Source organism: Girardinichthys multiradiatus, chromosome 5 (genome assembly GCF_021462225.1).
Source record: "Girardinichthys multiradiatus isolate DD_20200921_A chromosome 5, DD_fGirMul_XY1, whole genome shotgun sequence".
NCBI classification, from domain to species: domain Eukaryota; kingdom Metazoa; phylum Chordata; class Actinopteri; order Cyprinodontiformes; family Goodeidae; genus Girardinichthys; species Girardinichthys multiradiatus.
In genome coordinates this window covers 20,812,478-20,833,688 of record NC_061798.1, presented here as the reverse complement: position 1 = coordinate 20,833,688, position 21,211 = coordinate 20,812,478, and the positions used below count along the sequence as shown (strand labels likewise).

The 21,211-nt window shown below is 40.8% G+C and overlaps 1 protein-coding gene across 3 annotated transcripts; it reads right to left on the bottom strand.

The window, feature by feature from the left end:
- Window positions 1-840: 840 nt before the first annotated feature.
- On the bottom strand, window positions 841-15,240 carry LOC124869075 (zinc finger protein Aiolos-like). Of its 3 annotated transcripts, none has more exons than XM_047366797.1 (8): window positions 15,105-15,240; window positions 14,288-14,385; window positions 13,892-14,005; window positions 10,671-11,054; window positions 7,339-7,506; window positions 6,786-6,902; window positions 5,929-6,039; window positions 841-1,873 (listed from the first exon to the last, which is right to left on the bottom strand). In XM_047366797.1, exons 2-8 carry the CDS (start codon window positions 14,337-14,339, stop codon window positions 1,245-1,247), a joined length of 1,575 nt encoding a protein of 524 aa, XP_047222753.1. In that variant the 5' UTR covers window positions 14,340-14,385; window positions 15,105-15,240; the 3' UTR covers window positions 841-1,244. The 3 variants fall into 3 exon arrangements, with proteins under 3 accessions (XP_047222753.1, XP_047222755.1, XP_047222754.1); XM_047366799.1 differs by having other exon boundaries at window positions 6,786-6,899; XM_047366798.1 differs by having other exon boundaries at window positions 14,288-14,390; window positions 15,105-15,216.
- Between the last annotated feature and the right edge of the window lie 5,971 nt (window positions 15,241-21,211).

The window sequence follows — 21,211 nt, the reverse complement described above, 5'->3', positions numbered from 1 at the left end:
AGTGCATCCACATGTGCGCGCACACCCGGTCGCACACTCATGATAAAGTAGTTCTGTGGCTTGACGTTGTTTTGTGTGTGCTCACCAAAACTTCCCCGTTGTGCACACTTTGGCCGTCAGCGGAAGTTTTTAAAAGTGTGTCATGTTGAAAATTCCCACAAAACCCTCAATTTTTAAATACATTTTTGCCCTCACACAAATAAATTCCCATATCTGGAGTTTTACTGGCATGGTGGCGGCAGCATCATGCTGTGGGGATTACTGTTACTATTTTTTCTGTGGGTGAGGCTAGAATGAAGAGGAAAGAGAAACTGCTGACTGAAATTACGTTTTGCGGCTTCTCTTCCTTTCCTAACTGAATAACAAGAGTTGTTCATTTTGACTGAGACTGCCCCCTCAGGTTTTACATTTCTAATTGACTTTTTTTTCCAGAGATCACAAGGGTTAAAGTCAGCTAATCAGATTCTCATCATAGAAGCAGTCAACTGTAAGAGCTGAACCTGTGAGGAATCAGAGGGATAATCCAGTAACCACTTTACAGAGAAGGCAATGGAATAGATTTTTCCTTATCTGCTGCAATCTTATGATTCTATTTTGTGCTACAAATACGTCTCAGTCAAACTGAGGCTTTTCTACCTCGTGTGAACGCTAAATGAGTATATTATTCTGGAGTGAGAAACCAGCACATGGTGCAGAGTGGTGTCCTTTGAAGCCGTGAACTGCAGATCTCTAAAAACCACAGCCTTAAAAAAAGAGACATGTGACCTTCGAGATAATAGGATGTTTTTTTTTTGTTGCTGTCAGAATTGGCAAACTAAAACATCTCTCAACATTCTGCAGTTTGTGTGTGAGGACAGAACTGTTGTTTTATTTTTCACATCTTTATACAGACAGAATAAGACAGTAGATACAGCATAAATACATTATATTGTGCTGCTTGTGTGAGTGGAAACACATGGCTTTATTATCCAAACAGACAACTCTGTTAGGTACAAATAGTACAAATGCTAAGGAGTAGAAATACTCCCCCAATAACTCTACACAGGCCATCTTTTCAGATGAGTACAGGATGACTAAAAACAGCCGCCAAACTCCTACAACATCTATACTCACACACACTTTAACAAACACAAAAGACAGAGCTGCTACTTTATGCTTTCATTTCTAATACTACCAGCTACGTATATGACTAAATTGCTGTCTGCCTCCATAGAGTGGTGACTGTTTGTGTGCATGAATGCAGTCTACTTGAGTTCTAGGCGGTGCTCACCGCGGGCTATGTGGGAGGAGAACTCGTAACGGTCCCGGCTGCGGTGGCCGCAGACGTTGCATTCAAGTGGATCACGGAAGCCGTGGCACCCCATGTGGATGGTGAACATGACGTAGTCCAGGAAGAGCACTCTGCAGTGACCACAGGGGTACACTGCTCCGGGCGGCGCCCCAGCATCCCCTTCTGCCCGCATCACCCGCAGGGCCTCGAGGGGCGACAGTGGGATGGGCTGGCTGTGTGGGTGAGGTAGGCCGTTCGGGTGATTGATCCCCCCTAGCAGGTGACCCAAGCTGTACATGACGGGCTGGGCCATTTGGGAAGCGTTGTTGTGGAAGGAGTCCATGCCGAGGGGTGGCTGTGCTCCATGAGGGAGGCCCAGAAGTGGCATCTTGTGGCCGTTGGTGAGGCTCATTGGGTTGATGTCGCTGCGGTTTAATGAGATGGGGTAGGGTCTGTGGGTGGCAGGTGGGTCTCCATCTGGGCCTCCGAGGACGGTCTGCAGCTGGCCCTCTGGCCCAGGTGAGCCTGGTGGAGGTTCCTTTATGTCAGAATGGTGGAGCAGCTCCCTGTTAAAGCTCAGGTCCAGGCAGACCCCGTTGTCGCCTACACCAGTGACACGACAAGAGAGCACTGAAGACTCAGCAGGAGGTAGTTTTACATACTTCACCATAGAACATTAGAGTACTTTGTAAAAATATTCATACCACTTGTACTTTTTCACATTTTGTCACGTTACAGCCAAGGTGATCAATGTATTTTATTGGAATTTAATATGATCGACCAACACAAAGTAATGTAATCTTGTGAAGTGGAAGAAAAACCAGACAGGGTTTTCAAAATTTTTACTGTGGTGCCCTTTGTATTCTGTCTGATACCCCTATATAAAACCTAGTGCAGTGAATTACATTCAATATTTCAGAGTCCATGTGTGTATAAATCCAGCTATTCTGTGAAGGCCTCATAGATTTGCTAGAGAACATTAATTAAACAGCAAAAAGCATCATGAAGACCAAGAAACAGAGCAAACAGGTCAGGGATAACAGGAACAAGCTTGCAGCAGGATGAGGTTATAAAAAAAGTTTCCCAAACATCTTGTGAAGCACTACTCAGCCCATCATCCAGAAATGGAAAGAGGATGACACAACTACAAACCTACCAAGACATGGCAGCCCACATAAACTTACAACGCTGTCAAGGGAATCATTAATCAGAGCAGCAGCATAAAAGCCCATAGTACCTCTGCAGGAGCAGCAGAGATCCACAGCTCAAGTGGGGATACATGTTGACAGAACAACTATTGCACTCCACAAATGTATCATTTATGGAAAAATGGCAAGATGAAAGCCACAGTTGAGGAAAACTATAAACAGTCCTGTTTGTAATTTGTCAAAAGCCCTGAAGGAGACACAGCAAACATGTGGAAGAAGGTGCTCTGGTTAAATGAGTCCAAATTTTTAACCTTTTGGGCTTCATACAAAACACTATATGTGACTCAAAACTATCACTGAACCCTAAACAAACTGGAAGAAAACCTGTTAGAGGCTGCAATAGAGTTCAAACTGGGGTGGAGGTCCAGTGGGACAAACACAATAAAGAGAAACAAAATCCAGTTAAAAATTTATGGATCTATAGCTAGACTTGAAAATTAATGTTCAGACACACTATCCAATTTGACAAATTCTGAGCTGTTTTACAAAGAAGAATAAACAAACATGTTAGTCTCTATAGATGTGCAAAGCTGGTAGAGATATACACCAAAGGACCTGCTATAGTTGCACTTATAGGTGGTTCTGCAAAGTATTGACTCAGGGTGGCTAAATACAATTGCGCTCCACACAGAACTGACCATTTTTTGAGGTGCCTGTGGAAGAGTACTGTAGTCGTCTTGCAATCAGGTCTGAATTTGATTCCAGCTTTCCTCACATGTCCATGCCCTCCCTGGGCAAGGCACTTGGCATATTGGTGTCTGAATGTGTGAATGTGACTGGTGTAAAAGTGCTTTTTGTGGTCAGTATGACTACAAAGGTGCTGTATAGGTCTAGTCTATTTGAATAAATGATTAAAAACCATGTTTCTCTTTCTTTTCACTTCACAGTTATTCTCTACTTTGTGATGGTCTATCACGTAAACTCCCAATAAAATATATTGAAGTCTGTGGTTTCAAAGAGACAAAATGTGAAGAAGTACAAGGGCTATGAATACTTTTGTAAGGCACTGCACATGGACAAGCAGCAGCAAACTGCAGTCAGAGCGCTTATTGCTTACAGATGGGCAAGAGCTAAGACAGATCCAGACTGGGCTCTGAGGGGTCCTCTCTTTGGTGTGCAGTATGCACAGAGCAAAAAATGTGCACCGCTTTGGCAAACCTGGAACGCAAGCAATTCATGGGACAAAAAAGCCTAAAAGCAAGAAAACATCCTAAGCCTGGAGAGGACAGAGCTGAGAGGAAGCAGACGGCGCAGACGAAGGCCTTTGGTGCAGCTGCTACAGAAGTATTGACAGAGAAACACCTGCTCACGTTTCTCGCCTCCCGCCTGTTCTATCTTTCTCTGTGGTTGCAGACTCTCTTACTTCTCTTTTCCCCTGTGGTTGTCATATTGAAAGATCTCACTTCATTTGCCAAGCTGATAGACGTAGGAGTGTTTTGTGTGTGTGTCAATGTGTATGTGTGCGCTCGCGGGAAGCTAGAGGAGTGATTGCAAATCTACAACCCATGTTCAAGCAGAGAGGTGAGAGGAGACTATTGAAAAACTGTGCGTATGCTCATAAAGTTTGGGAAATGGCAGCGCCAACTCAGCCGTTTACTGAAACTGATAGCTTCTGATCATTCATCACTTCAGTGGATTATCTGAGTTCAATTCTACGCACAGACAATGAGTAATACTACGAAGAACTTTCAGGTTCATATTTCATTTTTTTTTTTTTTTTTTTACATGAATTCATTCAATTAACCATGCACGGTCACATATACCCACCTATGACACCACTCGGGGCAGAGAATCTAGGGTAGTGGGAACCACTCTGTGGTGTGGGCAATGAGCCAGGTGTCCTGGCCTCAGTTCTTGTCTGACCAGAGACAGAAGCCAGCAAAGATAAACAGAAAATCAAGAAGCTCAGGCAGATGGAAATAATTTACAATAGACATTTTTTATTTTTAAAGCTTTGAAAAAGCATTGCTACAAGCAAACTTAACATAAACTAGTTAAAAAGACAGCAGGGTTTACAGAAGAAGCTGGTAGGACAATAGATGCAATTTAACACTTATAGTGTCTTGTTTTTATACACGTATTCACATTTTGTCACGTTACAGCCACAAACCTCAATGGATTTAATGGGGATTTTATGTGTTAGACCAATACAAAGTAGTGTATGATTATGGAGTACAATGAAAATGATCCTTTATTTTCAAATATTTTTTATATAGAAAAACTAAGTGTGATCTCCTTCCTTTCATCCACTACCCCTAAACAGAATCCAGTCTGACCATTCCCTTCCCCTTATTAGTAAATAGACTCCACCGCTGTGTAATTTGACGTCAGTACAACTCCAGTTCTTCTGTGAAAGCCTCAGAGGTTTGTGAACAAACAGCGTCATAAAGCGTCAAAAAGTTTAAAGCTGGGTTATTTTAAAGACCATCTAGAGGACACACTAAATATGTGCCCAACTTTGATCTCAGATGAGATCAAAATTGTACCTATTGGCCTCATCACGCTGAACACATCATTTCCAAGGTTAAACGTGGTTTTAGCGTTAATTAGGCACCCTAATCAAGACCAAGGATCACAGCAGAAAACTCAGGGATAAAGGTGTGCAAAAGTTTAGAGCAGGGTTAAATGAAACGTAGCATTGACATGTTTTGAACATCATACAGCAGCGATCAACTTATTATCTAAAACAGATGATTAGACTAAAAAAATCATGGCACACCTGTATCCTGCCAAGACAAGAGCGTCATTTAAATCGATAGACCAAACAAGGAGAGGATTTTTCAGAGAAGCGGCCTAGAGCCCTCTGGATACTCTGCAGGAGTTGCAAAGATTAACAGCTCAGGTGGAAGAAGAAGATGACACCAAAACTGAATTTCTGGCTTAGAGGCAAAACGCTTTATGCACATCGCTCTGAACACACAATCCTGACCCTGAAACGTGGTGGTGGCACTCTCTTTAGCAGGGACATGGAAGCTGGTCAGAGATGTTGGGAGTGTTCATGGAGCTAAATACAGCGTAATTCTGGAGAAGAAAGCTAGAGGCTCCAAAAGACATGGGACTGAGGCAAAGGCTTACCCTCGAGCAGCAAAATGAACCTAAACATACAAGCCAGACCTACAATGCAATGGTCTACCCCAGATCAAAGCAAAATACAATTATGTTCTAATTTGTGTTGGTCTAGCACATAAAATTCCAGTCCATTACATAAAAGCGTGTTGTAACGTGACAAAAAGCCGAAAAGTTCAATGGGCATTCAGACTTTTGCAGGCACAGTAAACATGTCAAAACAATAGCAGCATTTGCAGCAAAAGCTAGTTGGAAAACAGGTGTAATTTTAAATAAAAAACATAAATAAAGGCAAAACGTAAGTATGCAGAATGTTAAACAAGGCTTCTTCACAAAAGGAAGACCTTCTGCAGCTTGAGGTATGCCACTGAGCTTTGCTCTTACCAGTGAACTTCTGTGGCATTGAACTTTTCCGCTTGGCGACGTTGCTGGCGAGCCTGTCGAGAAGCAACGCGCGCTCAGAGCCCATGTGAGACCTGGCCGTGTGGCTGTCCTCTGCGTGACCACAAAAACAAACACACACAAAAAATATAATAAAGAAGAAAGAAAACGAAGGCCTGTTTTCGATCATGAGAAGGACTGAGATGCTGCTTTCCCTGCAATGCAAAAAATAAAATAAAAACCAAACAAACAAACAAAAGAGCCAATTATGGACGACCAGAATATAAATGTAAGATCAGACGTTCCTCTGACCTTACTTCCTGTTTTTTTTTTTTTTTACCTCATCAGTGCAGGAGAGACCACAGGATGAGGATGTACTTCCTCACCACTACAGCACTATCAAGCAAAACTTACGACATTCGGTGACCACAGAAACAGTGCGCTGTCTTGTGTGTTGCAACCGTGCAACTGTCCTGCCGGCACAATAAGGCACAATCGGCAGTGGGGACCGACGTCTTACGCGAGCGTTCCTGCGCTGGGGCGGCCTGGGCTCAAACGTTTGCCCTATTTGGCTTCCCCTTTGCTGATATAGACAGGAGAAGCGGTCTCCGCTGCACTGAGCCGTCACACCACAGCAGCCATAACCTATTTAGTCTGTAACCATGGGGCACCAGCTATAAGTTCATTAATTTAATGAGGCCATAAAAACACGATCTGCAGGCGTTTTAACTGCACGCCCGCTGCAAAAAAAAAACAAACAAAAAAAAAAAAGAAAAACATGTTTTTCGGGACTTGATGGCTGCAGCAGCTGCATGTGTGAAGTTTCGGAGATGTTTTCTGAGAGTGTGACGGCTGCTCACCTCTCTCAGCGGGACCTTTGCTCTGAATGTACACATGGCACCTCTCTCTGTGCTCGTCAAGGGAGCTCCGCTGCTTGTAGCTGCGACTGCAGTAGTTGCACTTGAAGGGCTTCTCTACTGCGAGCAAAAAGTTTCAGTTAATCACCAAATACATCAACAACATGAGAACTGGCACAGCACGTATGACTTTTTACAAAGTGTGCAGTTTCGCTCAAAACTGATGATGTGTTTCTTTTTGATTTTTTTTTTTTTTTTGACACTGAAGGCAGGTAAAACACGTGATCTGAGAGTGAATGAGTAAGTTTCCAGAGGTGATTGAGAAAAAGATATCATATGTGATGTGTGTGTTTGCAAGAATGCATGGCGGGCCTGTTACTGGAAAAGCCAAGAGCACTCCCGCAAACCCCAATGAGTCGAGATTCAAAACGGAGTGAAAAAACAGACATGAAGGAGTAACTGACATGGCATCGTGCACAGGTGTATACAGTGTATGGGCATATTGGCTCTATGTGTGTGTGTTTAGTGATTGAGCATGCATGTGGCTGGCAGCTACCAGAATGAGTGCGCAGGTGCCCACTCAGAGCGTCACGTCGTCGGCAGGCGTAGCTGCACATCGGGCATTTGAAAGGCTTCTCTCCGGAGTGCAGTTTGATGTGGCGAAGCAGGTTTCCCTTCTGGGTGAAGGAGGCCCCACACTGAGTGCAGTGGAATGGCCTCTCACCTGAGAGAAAAAAAAAAAATAACACACAGAGGAGGAAAAAAAGAAAGCCACACAGTTTAATTGCACTAGAATTTCCTGACATTTATACTACTTTTATTGAGGACTTGGTCACAGCATTATAAAAGATATGATAAAAAAACAAAACATAGAACAGCATTTTTGTTTTTGTTGCAATTACTATGTAGTTTCCCATTATTACATTGAATTGCAAAACCTAATCCTTCACCATTTTTTGAAAGGGGAACAAAGAAACATCCACTTTTGCCTAGAGACGACGTTCTCACGACTCAGACCACCGAACGAGTTGTGCACAAGATGTTGAAAACATCCTCAGCCGAACACTTCACATCTTTCCCACCGGTCCAGTAAACAGGGATGGGATTAGGGGGATGTGGGCCCGAGGGCTAGAGCCAGTTTGGATGTAAATTAATATAAATTTATAGTTAGGTATGAATTATCTTCAAGTTTAAAAAAAAATTATCTTTATATTTTTCATTTCTACAAAGTTACCACATCACGTGCAAAAAATGTCTTCAACAGTACAGAAAAAAGGACCCAAAACACCACATTAACCCATGTTCTGTATGTGGCATCGCAATACGTTCACCGAAATGCACCGAAAACAAGGGAGCAATACAGTTAGGCCCAAATATAGATTTAACATAATCTTTCAAATTTCACCAACATGTTTCTTTAGACTGGAGGTAATATTAAAGTTTAGCAGTGGCCCAGCCAGGGTCAGGACTGGAATCTGTGAAGCTAGCTAAAGATTAGGGTAATAGCAAGAATGGCTTCCAACCTCAAAGACCTTTGACCAAACAAGCTTATTATCAAATATAAATAGTCAAAATACCAGTAGAAACATGCAAAAAGCTGGTCAGCATTTAAAACAAAAGTTTAAAAAGTGTAATGCCAACAAAGATTTTTCCACTGATATTTGAGAAGGGTGTACATAATTTTAGACATGCCATTTTTTGTTCAAATGTAAAGAAATTACTCTTTTCGAATATGATACCCCTTGTATATGGTCTTTTGATTTTTTTGATAAATGTCTTTCATTTACAATCAGACACAAACTTCTTGCCTGAAAAAGAAATAATTTTATATTCTGCCAGGGATATGAATCATTTTGGCCTAACTGTACTGGCCTAACCCATTCGACGTGTATGTGGGCCCATATAGATTTTACTCAGGCTCAATATAGGGACCGGTGATGTGGCATTTATTGCTAAAGTGATAAAGGTTGATGCGACAATAGGTTTACAATGAAAATTCTCGTACAGTAGTTAGGACCTATTATCTGTATGTTACACACATCAAGAAACAACACAAAGCTGTTCCATGATTTAGATTCTTCAAAGCACAATGTGTAATCTTTAATACCTTTATTCTGTTTATAAAATTGTTTAAAATAAATGTTTCATGGGGGTGCATTGTATGAGAGGGTGCCTCATATGCAGAGGCGTTCCAATACCAACCTTGCCCGTTTTCTGTCTGAATACTGTGAATGAAAGCCACTAGATCCACAAAATCTTCAAAAATAAAATAAAAACAACTGCTTTAATGCTTTGATTGACATCTGAACCACCATAGATTAAACTCGGTTGAAGAACCACAGGTCCAGTTTGAAACCCTGATTTAAAGAAGGCTAGTGGTCCAAAAGCTGCGAAATGAGAGTGCATTTGAGTATTGGTTATCAACCAGAAACTCAAAAACCAAGTACTGACTGCTAATACGTTAAAGTCAAGTTATGATGTGCCAAATCAATAATCTGCGTCATTTAAATATAAGTCAACAAAGATTTTTATCTTTTAAAAATGGAATCAGTAATAATGTCTGGAAACTCAATCATTTTTCCATACTCTGTTCTTTATCCAGATCTGGAAAATGATAAAGGCAGATTCCATAATTTTCCAAACTGTTCACGACTTTGTAGGAACCCTGAATGATAAAAGTGTTTTCGGACTTTTTGCCAGGGTTACTGCATCCATTTAGAGCCCCATAAACACAAATATTGCTCCCACGATGAAACATGACCACTATTAACTAGGCTACTTCAGTCCATCACTTAATTCATTGGTGCATCCGTTAATAGCTCATAATAACTGCATTTAATCAGAATTTCAAATACACCGATGCTCTCATGAAGCCAACAGAGGAAAACACAGTTCAAACGGTAAAAGTAACAATACTGGCCATACTGTGAAGTTTTGGGGTTCAAAACATCATTAGTTAGAGTTTATGTTGCCATCACAATATTTTCTTTTAGGTATTCATAAACAAAACAATAATTCCCCATTTCTAGTACTAAATAGCCCTGGACTCACAATGGGTTTCCTGTAATCCATTTGGATTTACTACAAATAACATCAGCAAATACCAGCAAAGCCATATGTGGATCTTGGGGTCACAGATTGGTGTTAAGAAATTCAGTTCGAATTGCTACCAATGTGGGGCCCATATGGTTCCCACTCTTTAGCCGGGGTGTTCCTGCATCAAACCCAAGAGATACATTTATCCCATAATGCCCATATGCAAATATTGGCTGGTGTAAAAACACCTTGCATGAGTTTCATTTGAAAAATGTATAAAATGTGCACAAAATTTGGTAACCTCCAAAATCTTTGGGGGACCCTGAGATAATGTTCAGGTAAACCTTTGCTAAAGTCTGGTTCAGCTCGCAAAACCCATAAAGGGAATAAGAAACTAACAAGAACAGGCTTGTAGAGTAGGTTTAAAGGTGTTGAATTTCAGCAAATGGGTGCTATACTGTCAGGGCCACGATGGGACCCGGGCTGATCTGATTAGGATCTTTTTATGGAGTTTATTATTCACTCCCCTCACATGAAGAGTTTGTGCATCTTAGTGAGAAAAAGATGTTAAGTGTCCTGCATCTGTGATCTTTGCATGCTCATCTGAATACTTATCTGTTAATGCCATCAAATCAAACATTTAACTGCTCTGTACTTGTTACTGAACAACTATTGAAGATATTTCACAACCAGATCCCGCCGGCCGATTAGGTTGCAGTGATGTGCCACATGCATGCAGAACAAACACTGACCCCATCAATAAGAGCTGATTCCGTTGCTATCAGATGATCGTGCAGCTGTTTGTGTTTCAGGTCAGATGTTTTTTTTATGGCTTATTGTTTTCGTGCTTACCAGTGTGGCTGCGCTTGTGCACCAGCAGCACGTTAATGCTGATGCAGGACAGGCCGCAGATGTCGCAACTGAGTTTTCCTTGTGTCGGGATGCGGGGCCCTGTGGAACCAGGTGCGTAGCCCCCGTCTGAGACCTCGTCGGACTCGGCTGTCACCTGGCCTTCCTGCAGGGATGCCGGTTCGTAACGCGAGTAGTCCACCAGCGACAGGTCCTGCGGCTCATTCAGGCAGTCCTCGTCTCTGTGCTCGTCGTTGTCCTCCTCCGTCCTCTCCTCGTCGATCCCTTCCTCCATCCCATCCTCACTGTCCCCCTCTGCTTCCTCTTTGGGCACAATCCCTGCTGGCCCATTATCGTCTGTCTCCTCGGCCTCAGTCTTTATCACACCTAGACAAAACATGGAAGTAATCAAGAAGCTAAGCAAACATTTAGAGACCTTTTAATCATACATGCAGTTACTTAAACTTAACCAGCTGAGAGCAACTTTGTAGAACATTTCTCGCTTCCAAATAAGGAGCTAAAAAAGCTAGACAGGACTTAACTTTGAGCCAGAATGTGTCTCTTGTCTTCACTTCTACTTTTATATTTAAAGCTCAATATTAGCACAGGCACATCCCCAAAGTGTGAGTAGCTTAATTTGTGCTGACACATAGTGTCTCAAAGAGATTCAGGAGATGTGCGCCTGAGATAAGAGGAATGTGTTTCCTCTTAATGCAGACAAAGTAGAACCAGGACAGGAGAAAAGCACAGCGGGTGCCTCAGACAGACAGCATCAGTTTCCTCTGCTTAAGGAGTCAGTGTCTTAATCAGCGGTCACTTCCACAGACTCACCAGTAATAGCATGATCTACTTTATTCTTTATGGACCCTTTTTATAGCCGCAAGATGTCAGCATACAGTTTTTTTCCCCCACATTTTCCCATGTTTGAACTAGGAACGTGAATGTATGTGATTTTACTGGTTTTGTGACAGCCTTACACAAAGTAGTGTATAATTGTGAAGTGGAAGGAAATAATACATGGTTTTCATTTTTTTTACAACTAAAACTCTGAATACGTGTTTCAATTCAGCCCCCCCACCCCCGAGTCAATAGCTTGTAGAGCCACCGTCAAGTTTCAAGTCTTTGTGGGTATGTCCATATCAGCACTGCACATCTACTGACTTTGTTCATTTTTCTTTGCAAAATAGCTCAAGCTCAGTCAGATTGGATGGAAAGCATCTGTGAGACAAAAATTTCAAGTCTTGCCTCAGATTCTAAGTAGGACTTAAGTCTGGACTTTGACTGGGCCATTGCAACACACTAATGACCTATACCATACCACTGCAGCTCTTGCTGTGTGTCATTGTCCTGCTGAAAGGGGAAACCCCAGTCTCAAGACTTCTGCAGCCTATGACAGGCTTTCTTCCAGGACTGCCCTGTACTCAGCTCCATCCATCTTAACATCAACTCTGACAGGCATCCCTGTCACTGCTTAACAAAACCATTCCCACAGCATGATGCTGCCCAAACCATAATATATGGTGGGGATCATATGTTCAGAGTGATGTGCAGTTAAAATGTTTGACTACATTTTGCATGTAGTGAAAAACGTTCACTTGAGCTGTGGATTTCTGCAGCTCCTCCAGAGTTACCATGTGCCTCTTGACTGTTATTTCATTTATGATCTCCTTGCCCGGCTGCTTAGTTTGGGTGAAGAGTTATGCATTTAATTGCACTGAGGTATATTCAGAGGTATCAGAGTAAATAGGGCTGAACACAAAGGCATGACACACTTTCAGATTTCTACTTATAGGAAAAAATTCAAAGTCACGTTTCATTTTTCTTCCACTTCACAAATATGCACTACTTTGTGTCGGTCTATTACAGAAAATATCTTATAAAATACATTAAAGTTTGTAGTTGTAATGTGACAAAATGTGCAAACTTGAAGGAGAGTGAGCTTGGAGGAGTCAGACCACTGCATGCAAAATTATCCGCACCACAGCAGCTAACATGCAGAGTCCTGAGGCCTGTCTTGCAGGACCTCTCACCTAGCCTCTTGCTAAGCGTGAACCAACCCTGAGAGCTGCTCAGTTCCATCCAGAAACCACACTGTGGTCTTGGCGGTGACTGATGATGAGCTAAAGAGCAGCGCCTTGTATTGTGGAGAGCGCTCAGAGGTGCTATGGAAACTTTGCAAGCACAGAGATCCGTGACACCCAATATAGAGTCCAGGGTCTCTCAGAACAGTGAACCGCAAGGCCATGCAGCAGATCGCAGAGCGAGGGTTTAGGAAGTACACCCAGTTGCTGCCAACCAGAAATAAGAAGGGAGCGCTGCCTGCACATAATGTTCTCTCTCAACATTGAGGCCAGAAGTTAAAACCCTTTTGGAGTTGGAACAAACTGTTACGATTGGTTACTTGCTTAAAGTAAGAGATTCTGACACCTTCTGGCAAATTCCACAATTTTTTTAAAATAAGGTGGAAACAAGTTACAGGTCACTAATCCACACAAATTTAATAAATGAAATTAATGGAATTGAAGTTTGTTTCTATATTTTATGGGAATTTGTGAAATCTTTAAACACGATTGAGGATAAGGATTGAAAATACTAAAGAGTAGGACCTGATTATATGTTCTCCTCCAGATATCCTTGTTTTTCATGTTAGTTTATTATATTTAACCAAATATAGTATTAATTACACATCTAATAACCTTTCCAACTGATCTTCTTTCCATCCTAGTGATCGATTTAAAGATTCATCCCCAAAGTCCGTACGCATACAACAAACGTTCATTGTGCTTGAATGAGCGCTCCATGAATAAAGTACTGCAGGAGGCCGATATGTTGGCTTGTAAATGATAAGAATGAGGCCTCTTTAACCAGCAATGTCTGTTTGTTAAAATTGTGAGGTTTTGGTTCTTTATCTGAAATCAACTATTATGTTTTGTCTGTGGGATATCTACATGCAGAACAGTCTTGGAATCTATCTTGCCCATGACACTATTGAAAAAGAGATTTTCACTCTCCAAGCTATATAAATGAAGGTTAACAAAAATAAATAAGTATACCCACTAATGCACAATTTCCACAAAGAAAAGAAAATACAGTGTTTCCATTAGCTCTCTTGGATTTGCAGTTGCATTTTTCTGGGTGCAAGCATGCTCCTTAAAAAGCAAAGTGCCCTGAATTTTCCTATGTGTGGAAATATTCTGTGCATACGTGTGTGTGTTTGCACATACGTGCATCCATGACAGCATCCAAGTGCATTCCATTCACAGTGACAGAGCTGTCCTCTTTCTGCTCTTCCTCCTCCTGTGTCTTCACCTCTGCAATATCATTACAAGCTCCAGTTTCTGGCAAATTAAAAATAAAACAATAAAAGAGTTTAGTTTTTTTTTGCAACGGGAAAGGAATATTCAAATATTCCCTATTAGAAGTTAACATGAAGGAAATGTTTCTTGTGCGCTTCCATTTATACAAACTCATCTATCATATCTGCAGCTTGCAAAAATCCCAAATTTACGCCTCAATCTTTTCGAAGTGGCGTTTCAGGCCGGACGGCAGTTTCTCTGAAGCATTGAGCGCAGACTGATCACATTCACTTTCAAATTCAAGACAAGGAATGAGATACTCACCCATCTCGTCTTCCTCTGGAGATGTGAATTCAGGATGCTTGTTTGTGTTCATGGCAAGATGCTGATATTTGAAGGTCTTTAGAAGTTCAGTTGGGTTCCTGTTCTAGGCAATTTTTGAACCAGGTTAGAGAGAGGGAGTTCACAAAGCGGTGATAATGTGAAAGGGCAAATATGTTCCTCACATTCATCCTGTTGCTATGATATAGGATTAATATAACAGTTCATAACCCTAATAAAAGATGCTCTGTCTATTTTAATGAAGCCTGTGAAGAAATAGAATCAACAGTCTTTGACTGTTCCTGTTGGTTGGACAGCATAAATAAGAAGCTCACAAAAATAAAAGTAGGTGAAAGCCCACGGTTGATTGCTCGACCCTGTATCTACATTTAGCCTTATGAGAAAGACATGATATTCTCTCTGCACACGTATTTCCTGCTGGGTTTGTACACAGGAGCGAATGTAAAAGAGCTTTCCACTCCAGCAGCCAAACACTCTTACACTTGTGGGCATAGTTTGAAAGTGAACATCAATCCTAATGTGTATCTCTAATTAAAGATGCTACAGAAACACCTCCTCGGTTTTCAAAAGAATTAAGAAGGCCAGTTAAAATTTCAAAGCTTCTATGAGTCCTAATGGTAAAGAAGAAAAAAATACCTGTACAAGTTTCAGTTTTTATCTGAAAGTTCTCAGAAGCTCAAAATGAAATTGAGAAATGCGTGTCCACATGTTGCAGTTACTGCTAAGAGCCACTTCTTTAATACAGTTATCTTCTGACTTAACAATCTTTTAGATTTGGATAATGATGAAGCTATCTTACCTTCTTGTTGCTCAGCACCCAGAGGAGAGGAGAGCTGCTCTGGTATTTCCCAACTCCACCACTGGACTTTCTCTGAATATGGATCCTACTCAGCGTGACTACAGTGAATGCTGGAGAGATCCCTTAAAGGAACAGGAACTCATTGTGAACAAGGTGGAGCAACAAAGACCTCACATCCAGCAAAGCGGCGGGAGCAGCTTAGACGGTTCAGAGGAGTCAGAGTGAAACCACTGATCTTCTGTATCCACTGAGCCAGGAGGTGAAGCCTCTACGATACCAGATCCTAATGAAGGAAACAAAGAGCAGATTATGCATTTGATATGATTTCTGTCAGTACTCACTGTCACTGACTTGTTTGAATTTAAGGAGTCATAACTCCATCTTGTGGCCAAACCCGAGAGCTACTTTTCACACCCTCTTTATTTTCATTTTAATGTTGGTAAAGCATGAAAAGCCTGAAGTCCTACAGTATGTCTACTGTAGCTCTCTGAGCCCAAGGCGAGCTAATTATCAGGATCTGTAATGTCATGTGTGTTGACATTGTGGTTATATTTGCTTTGAGCAGAAGCATTTTAAAACTGTGAATTATATGGTTAAAAAATAACTGCTTCCTTACAGACTTCTTCTGTTTTTGCTCCTTTTGTCACACAGAAATGTTTCAGATCAACAAGTTTTATTCTCAGAACAAAGTAGTTCTTCAATGATTACTCTATTAAGAGAAAAAGCTTGGCCCTATGTGAAAATATAACTACCCTGCCTGGCACTTAGAAAAGACACACACAAAAAAGGGTAATAATTGAATCCATAATTGTTTTATTTGCATGTCCAGCATTTTACAAAAAATAATGGGCACTTTATTTTGATGTCATAGATTCCTAATCTACTCTAAATTAATGCCATATCCACAGAACTGTGTGCAGCCTGTCTGGGTGTTGCTCCTTCCCATTCTGTTGCACGGTGTGACTGGCAGGTGCATCCTCCTCAGCTGCGGCTCATTAGGCACATCAGGAAGGCCTTCAAAAGGGAAGCCGGAGACAGACGCCAGATTGTTTGCTCACATGAGCAGTTATCAGGTTCACTCTCTCTTGCTTTTAGTTCTCTGATTCTTGACTGACTCCTTGTTTTCTTCCCCTTTTCCACAGAGAACTCTGGCTCAGATATTGTTTGGATCATACTCTGCTACCAAGCATCAAAACTTCTCCCCGGACGCTCTCACCTTCCAGGAGTAAGCTTACCTGTACGGCAATCTACCCGCCGTTCAACTGCCTGTCCACCCTCGCTCGCTCTGCAGCTCCCTGGACTCCTCCTGGAAGTAAATGAAAATAACCTTCTTCATCAATACACTCAGGATCTGTCAAACTCAGTTCTGTGGATTAACGTGCCTTCCTGAGATGTTCATCTCGCTCATTTTAATAGTAAACTCAACCCCTCTTAAAGAAACATTTACTATCAACCACTCTAACAGTATTCTCTTCCCCTAGTGGCTGCTTGGAGATTGTTCCTGGTCCCTGCCGAAGACATTTTACATTCTATTGCTGGAAATAAATAAATCATTGAAAAATAGCTGTTTGCTCTGGGGTTTCATTATAACAACCATAAGTATTAAGATGTAAATTCTTTTTTTTTTTTTTTAAACATCTACAACATTTGATCATGCACTGGAAAATGAACAGGACTTATCAAAAAAAATAAATTGAGATTTATAGAAACTGTATTCTATAAAATAAACAAATGAGCATTTTCCATACATTTTATGGTATTATGACAAACATAAATGGTAAATGGCCTGTACTTCCATAGCGCTTTATTAAGTCCCCAGAGACCCCAAAACTCTTAACACTATAGTCAGACATGCACAAATTAAGACACTTGACAGTGGTGAGCTAAATTGTAGCCACAGCTGACCTGGGGCAGACTGACAGAAATGAGGCTGCCATACAATCGCCACCACCGAGCCTTCTGATCACCATCAGCAGGCAAGGAGGGTGAAGTGTCTTGTCCAAGAACACAACGACTGAGACCGACAGAGTGGGTGTTCAAACCGGCAACCCACCGTTACAGGATGAAGCTCTACCACTGACGACCCCATAGGTTGAGATGAACATTAATGAACAACTACAGCATAGAGATGGGTCAACCTGGACAGAATTATTAAACACAGATTACAGGTTCTTTACAAGACAACTTTAATTTGGAAAATCTTTAATCTTTTCATGAAAACAAAAAAATGTAATTGGCCCCCATTAACTTCTATACCCCTAAATAAAACCAGCTGCAATGAAAGGCCCTTAGAAATCACCCAAATATGAAACCCCAGTCCATGTGTGTAATTTAATGTTAGTATAAATACAGCGGTTTTCTGACACTTGGAGAAAATTAGAGAACAAAAAGCATCATAAAGACCAAGAAACATCAGACAGGTTGGGAATACTTTTGATACATATAAAGCAAAACAAAATATAAAACAAAATCCCAAGCTTTGAACTTCTCACAGAGAGCTATTTAATCAGGACATTCTAAGAACTTTATTGATCGCACAGGAAATTGTTGTGCCAAGGTTTCAATACAAAAGAAAATGTACAAGGAATCCCATGATGTATAAAATAATATAAAAATATGGAATAAGAGATCTGAAAATGGAAACAACTGCAAACCTACCAAGACGTGGCTCTCCAATAAAACTGATAGGCTGAGGAGAGAGAGTGTTTATCAGAAAAGCAGCCATGAACCACAAAGTAACTCTGGAGGAACTGTGGAGATCCACAGCTCAGATGACAAAATCTGTTGTTCGCAAATTTGTGGAAAGCTGAAAAGAAAATAGCCCTAAAAAGTCCACTATGCAGTTTCCCAAATGCAATGTAGGGGATTACCAAACACATGGAAATATGTCCTTTGGTTAAATGAGACCAGAAATGAACACTTTGGCAAACATGCAAATCACTATGAGTGGTAGAAAACTATACTGCATATTATCCTGAACAGACCATTCCCAGTGTTAAACAAGGTGGTGGCAGCATCATGCTGTAGGATTGTTTTTCTTAAGAATGGAAAAGAAAAGGTTCAGAGTTCACTGGAAGATGGATGCAGCTGAATACAGGGCAAGCGTAGAAAAAACCTGCTTGAAGCTGCAAAAGACATTAAACTGCGGATGAGGTTCACTTTTCACCAGGACAATGATTATATATTCAGGCATATTCATGTGTTAGAATGGCCCAATAGGTTTTATTGACCTAAAACCTATTGAGAATCTGTGGCAGGACTTAAAAATTTAGATTCACATATGCTTTCAATCCAATCTCATCAACCTTAAGTTATAATGCAAAGAAGGATGGGCAAAATTTTCATGCACTAGATGTGCAAAGCTGTAATTGCAGCAAAACAAAATGGTTCTACAAAGTATTGAGTCAGAGGGTGCCCATTACAACTGCACACCACACTTTCGAGATTTTTATTTGTAAAAAAAAAAGTTTGTAAAAAAGTTTGTGGTTGTAAAGTGACAAAATGCAAAAAGGTTCAAGAGACTTTCACAAGGCAGTGCAGGTATCAGGAAATGAAGGATGACTTTGCATAGAGCTGTAGCATTACAAATATGCAGAATTCTATGCTTCAAACCTCTGAATCTTTTTGTGTCTTTCTTTTTATTACTACTGTGAAAAATATTGTGTATTTCACTTTTTAAAACAAAACATCACCAGCCAACACCAGCAAATCATCTACCAGGGTGTCAGAGCAATCCTAAGAAATCTCTTCCTATAAATAATTGTAAGCTCCACTCAGCAAGAAGAGACGAGCAGCAACCTGAGAGCTCCTCTGTGTCTTGCTCTGTCAACTTTCCTCCACATGTGGGACGTAATAAACTATGCTCTACTTAGTTGCAGGGAGGAAAATTAAAGCAGTGTAACGAACACAAGCAGGAAAATAACTTATAACATTACAATGAACGACACCTGGTTTTAACTACAGACGAGCTGAAGCCAGAAGGCTACTCTCTGTGATCTGGGAGCACTTTTCTCTAAACTTTCAGTCAATTCCATTCACTCTGTGCCCTACGATCACGCTGCTCTTTTAGGTAAAATGATCTGTTTAGTTCGTAACATCACACTTGTGACTGCTAAGCAAATCACTGTTTCACCCTTTTTTGTAATTAATAACTGGCAGTATGTGCTTAAACTCTACCTAAGCACTAGAAAAGATCAATCAATCCCTGAGTTCAGTTTAAAACTATTCCCCTGTCAAAACACATGCCAAGGATGTGCCCGCTGAATTAACTTTTGAGTTTTGAACTTTGACGTGCCGACCATAATCTGCTGTGCATCCATCACATCTGGTCCTCTATCACATTTTATTATCTCCATCCTTTTCCCATTATGTTCTTGTAGATTTTCATCTCTCAGCAAAAAAAATGTAGCCATAAAAAAGCCACACAAAAAAAACCCCCCACTAAATTCTTCACAAGTTACTCCACATGGTCACGAAGACCTTATCAAAACAACCTGCATTAAAAGTCTTAAATCTAAAAACGATGGACCTATGTGAGGAAATAACAAGGTTATTCCTAGATTTACTTTGTCTTTTATTATATTTCTGTTTTGTTTCATCAGTTTAATTTGATTTGGTAAAACACACCCACTACTGTATTTCAGGCCTGCAACACATTACAAAAATGATGAGATAGGATAAATTCACGGTGAGCACTAGAGAAAAGAAACATTTTCTGACAAGAGAAGCCAGCAGGTAATTGTAATAACTTTGTACAAAAGCAGAATTCATAAAAACGTTCTTTATAAAGGAGTCTTTGACTGTAGTTTTGTCAGATTATGTGGTCAGATGGATCAGTGATCCAGAAATTGTTTGGTGTGCAAAGCTTGTTTCCATCTCTGTGATAGTGGCAATAATGAAAAAACGTTTAAAAATACCGTAGAGAAATATATGCTGCCTATCACAATGTTTTAGATGTGATGGTTTGTTAAGGGGGATACGCTGTTTTTATTTTCTGCCACACATAGTATGCAATCAAAAAAACATTTTGATCTCATCTAATTAGAACATCTTCTCCATCAGGCTTGTTGTGTCCCATGCATAACTTGCAGCAGACAAGAAGACATTTTTCCAGTCCTCCCATTTTGGGATGATGGTTTCGCCGTTGCTCTGTGAGATGTTTAACTTGGGATACTGTTCTGCAACCTAACCCTGCTTTAAACCTCTCCACAATCTTCTCTGGGACCTGTCTGCTATGTCTCTTGGTCTCCATGATGGTGTTTGTTCACTAGTGTTCTCTAACAAACCCCTGAGGCCTTCACAGAACAGCTGTGGATAACACATGTGGACTCCAGTTAGATGACTTCTGAAGGCAACTGGTTACAATGGATTTTATATAGGGGAGATAGAGTAAAGGGGAGTGAATATATATGCACACCACACTTTTCAGATTTAAGTTGTAAACAAACTGAAAACTATAATTTTTGTCGGACAACAATAATGCACTACTATGTGTCACATAACACTCCAGTAAAATACACTGAGGTTTGTGGTTGTAACACAATAAAATGTTAATAGGTTTATCGAGCACAGATACTTTAACAAGACACTTTATCTGAGTGTCTCTTTGTCTAAACCAAACAGCCTAGCCACTGTTAACCTCTAAGTAATCCATCCTTTGTCTCCTAGCCCCTGCCTCTCATAAATGCCACGGAATGAAGTGCAGGCCTGCTAACTACCTATTGGGTTAGTTCACTGTTTAACTTGTTAGTCATCTCATTAAAGGAGTTTACTGAAAAGACAACAGATTCCTGTTAAAGCCCACCTCAACAAGAGCAAATTTGGCCATGGTATAGAATCACCTGTGTAAATAAACATGCAATCAATGCCATCAATAAATCAACACTCACCTTCTGGGAGAATTCAGCAACAAGCCATGCTGCAGTGCCCATCTGACTGGTGCCTTGAGAATGCTTGGCTGCTGCTCATGGCCTGTCTATGGCAACCAGGCACCAGCTTAAAAAAAAGCAGAAAGAACACACGCTTACAAAAGCATTACAATGCATGCTGGATTTCCATAGCAAATGAAAGCAAAGGAACACAAGAAAAAAAAAGTGAGACGTCGACCA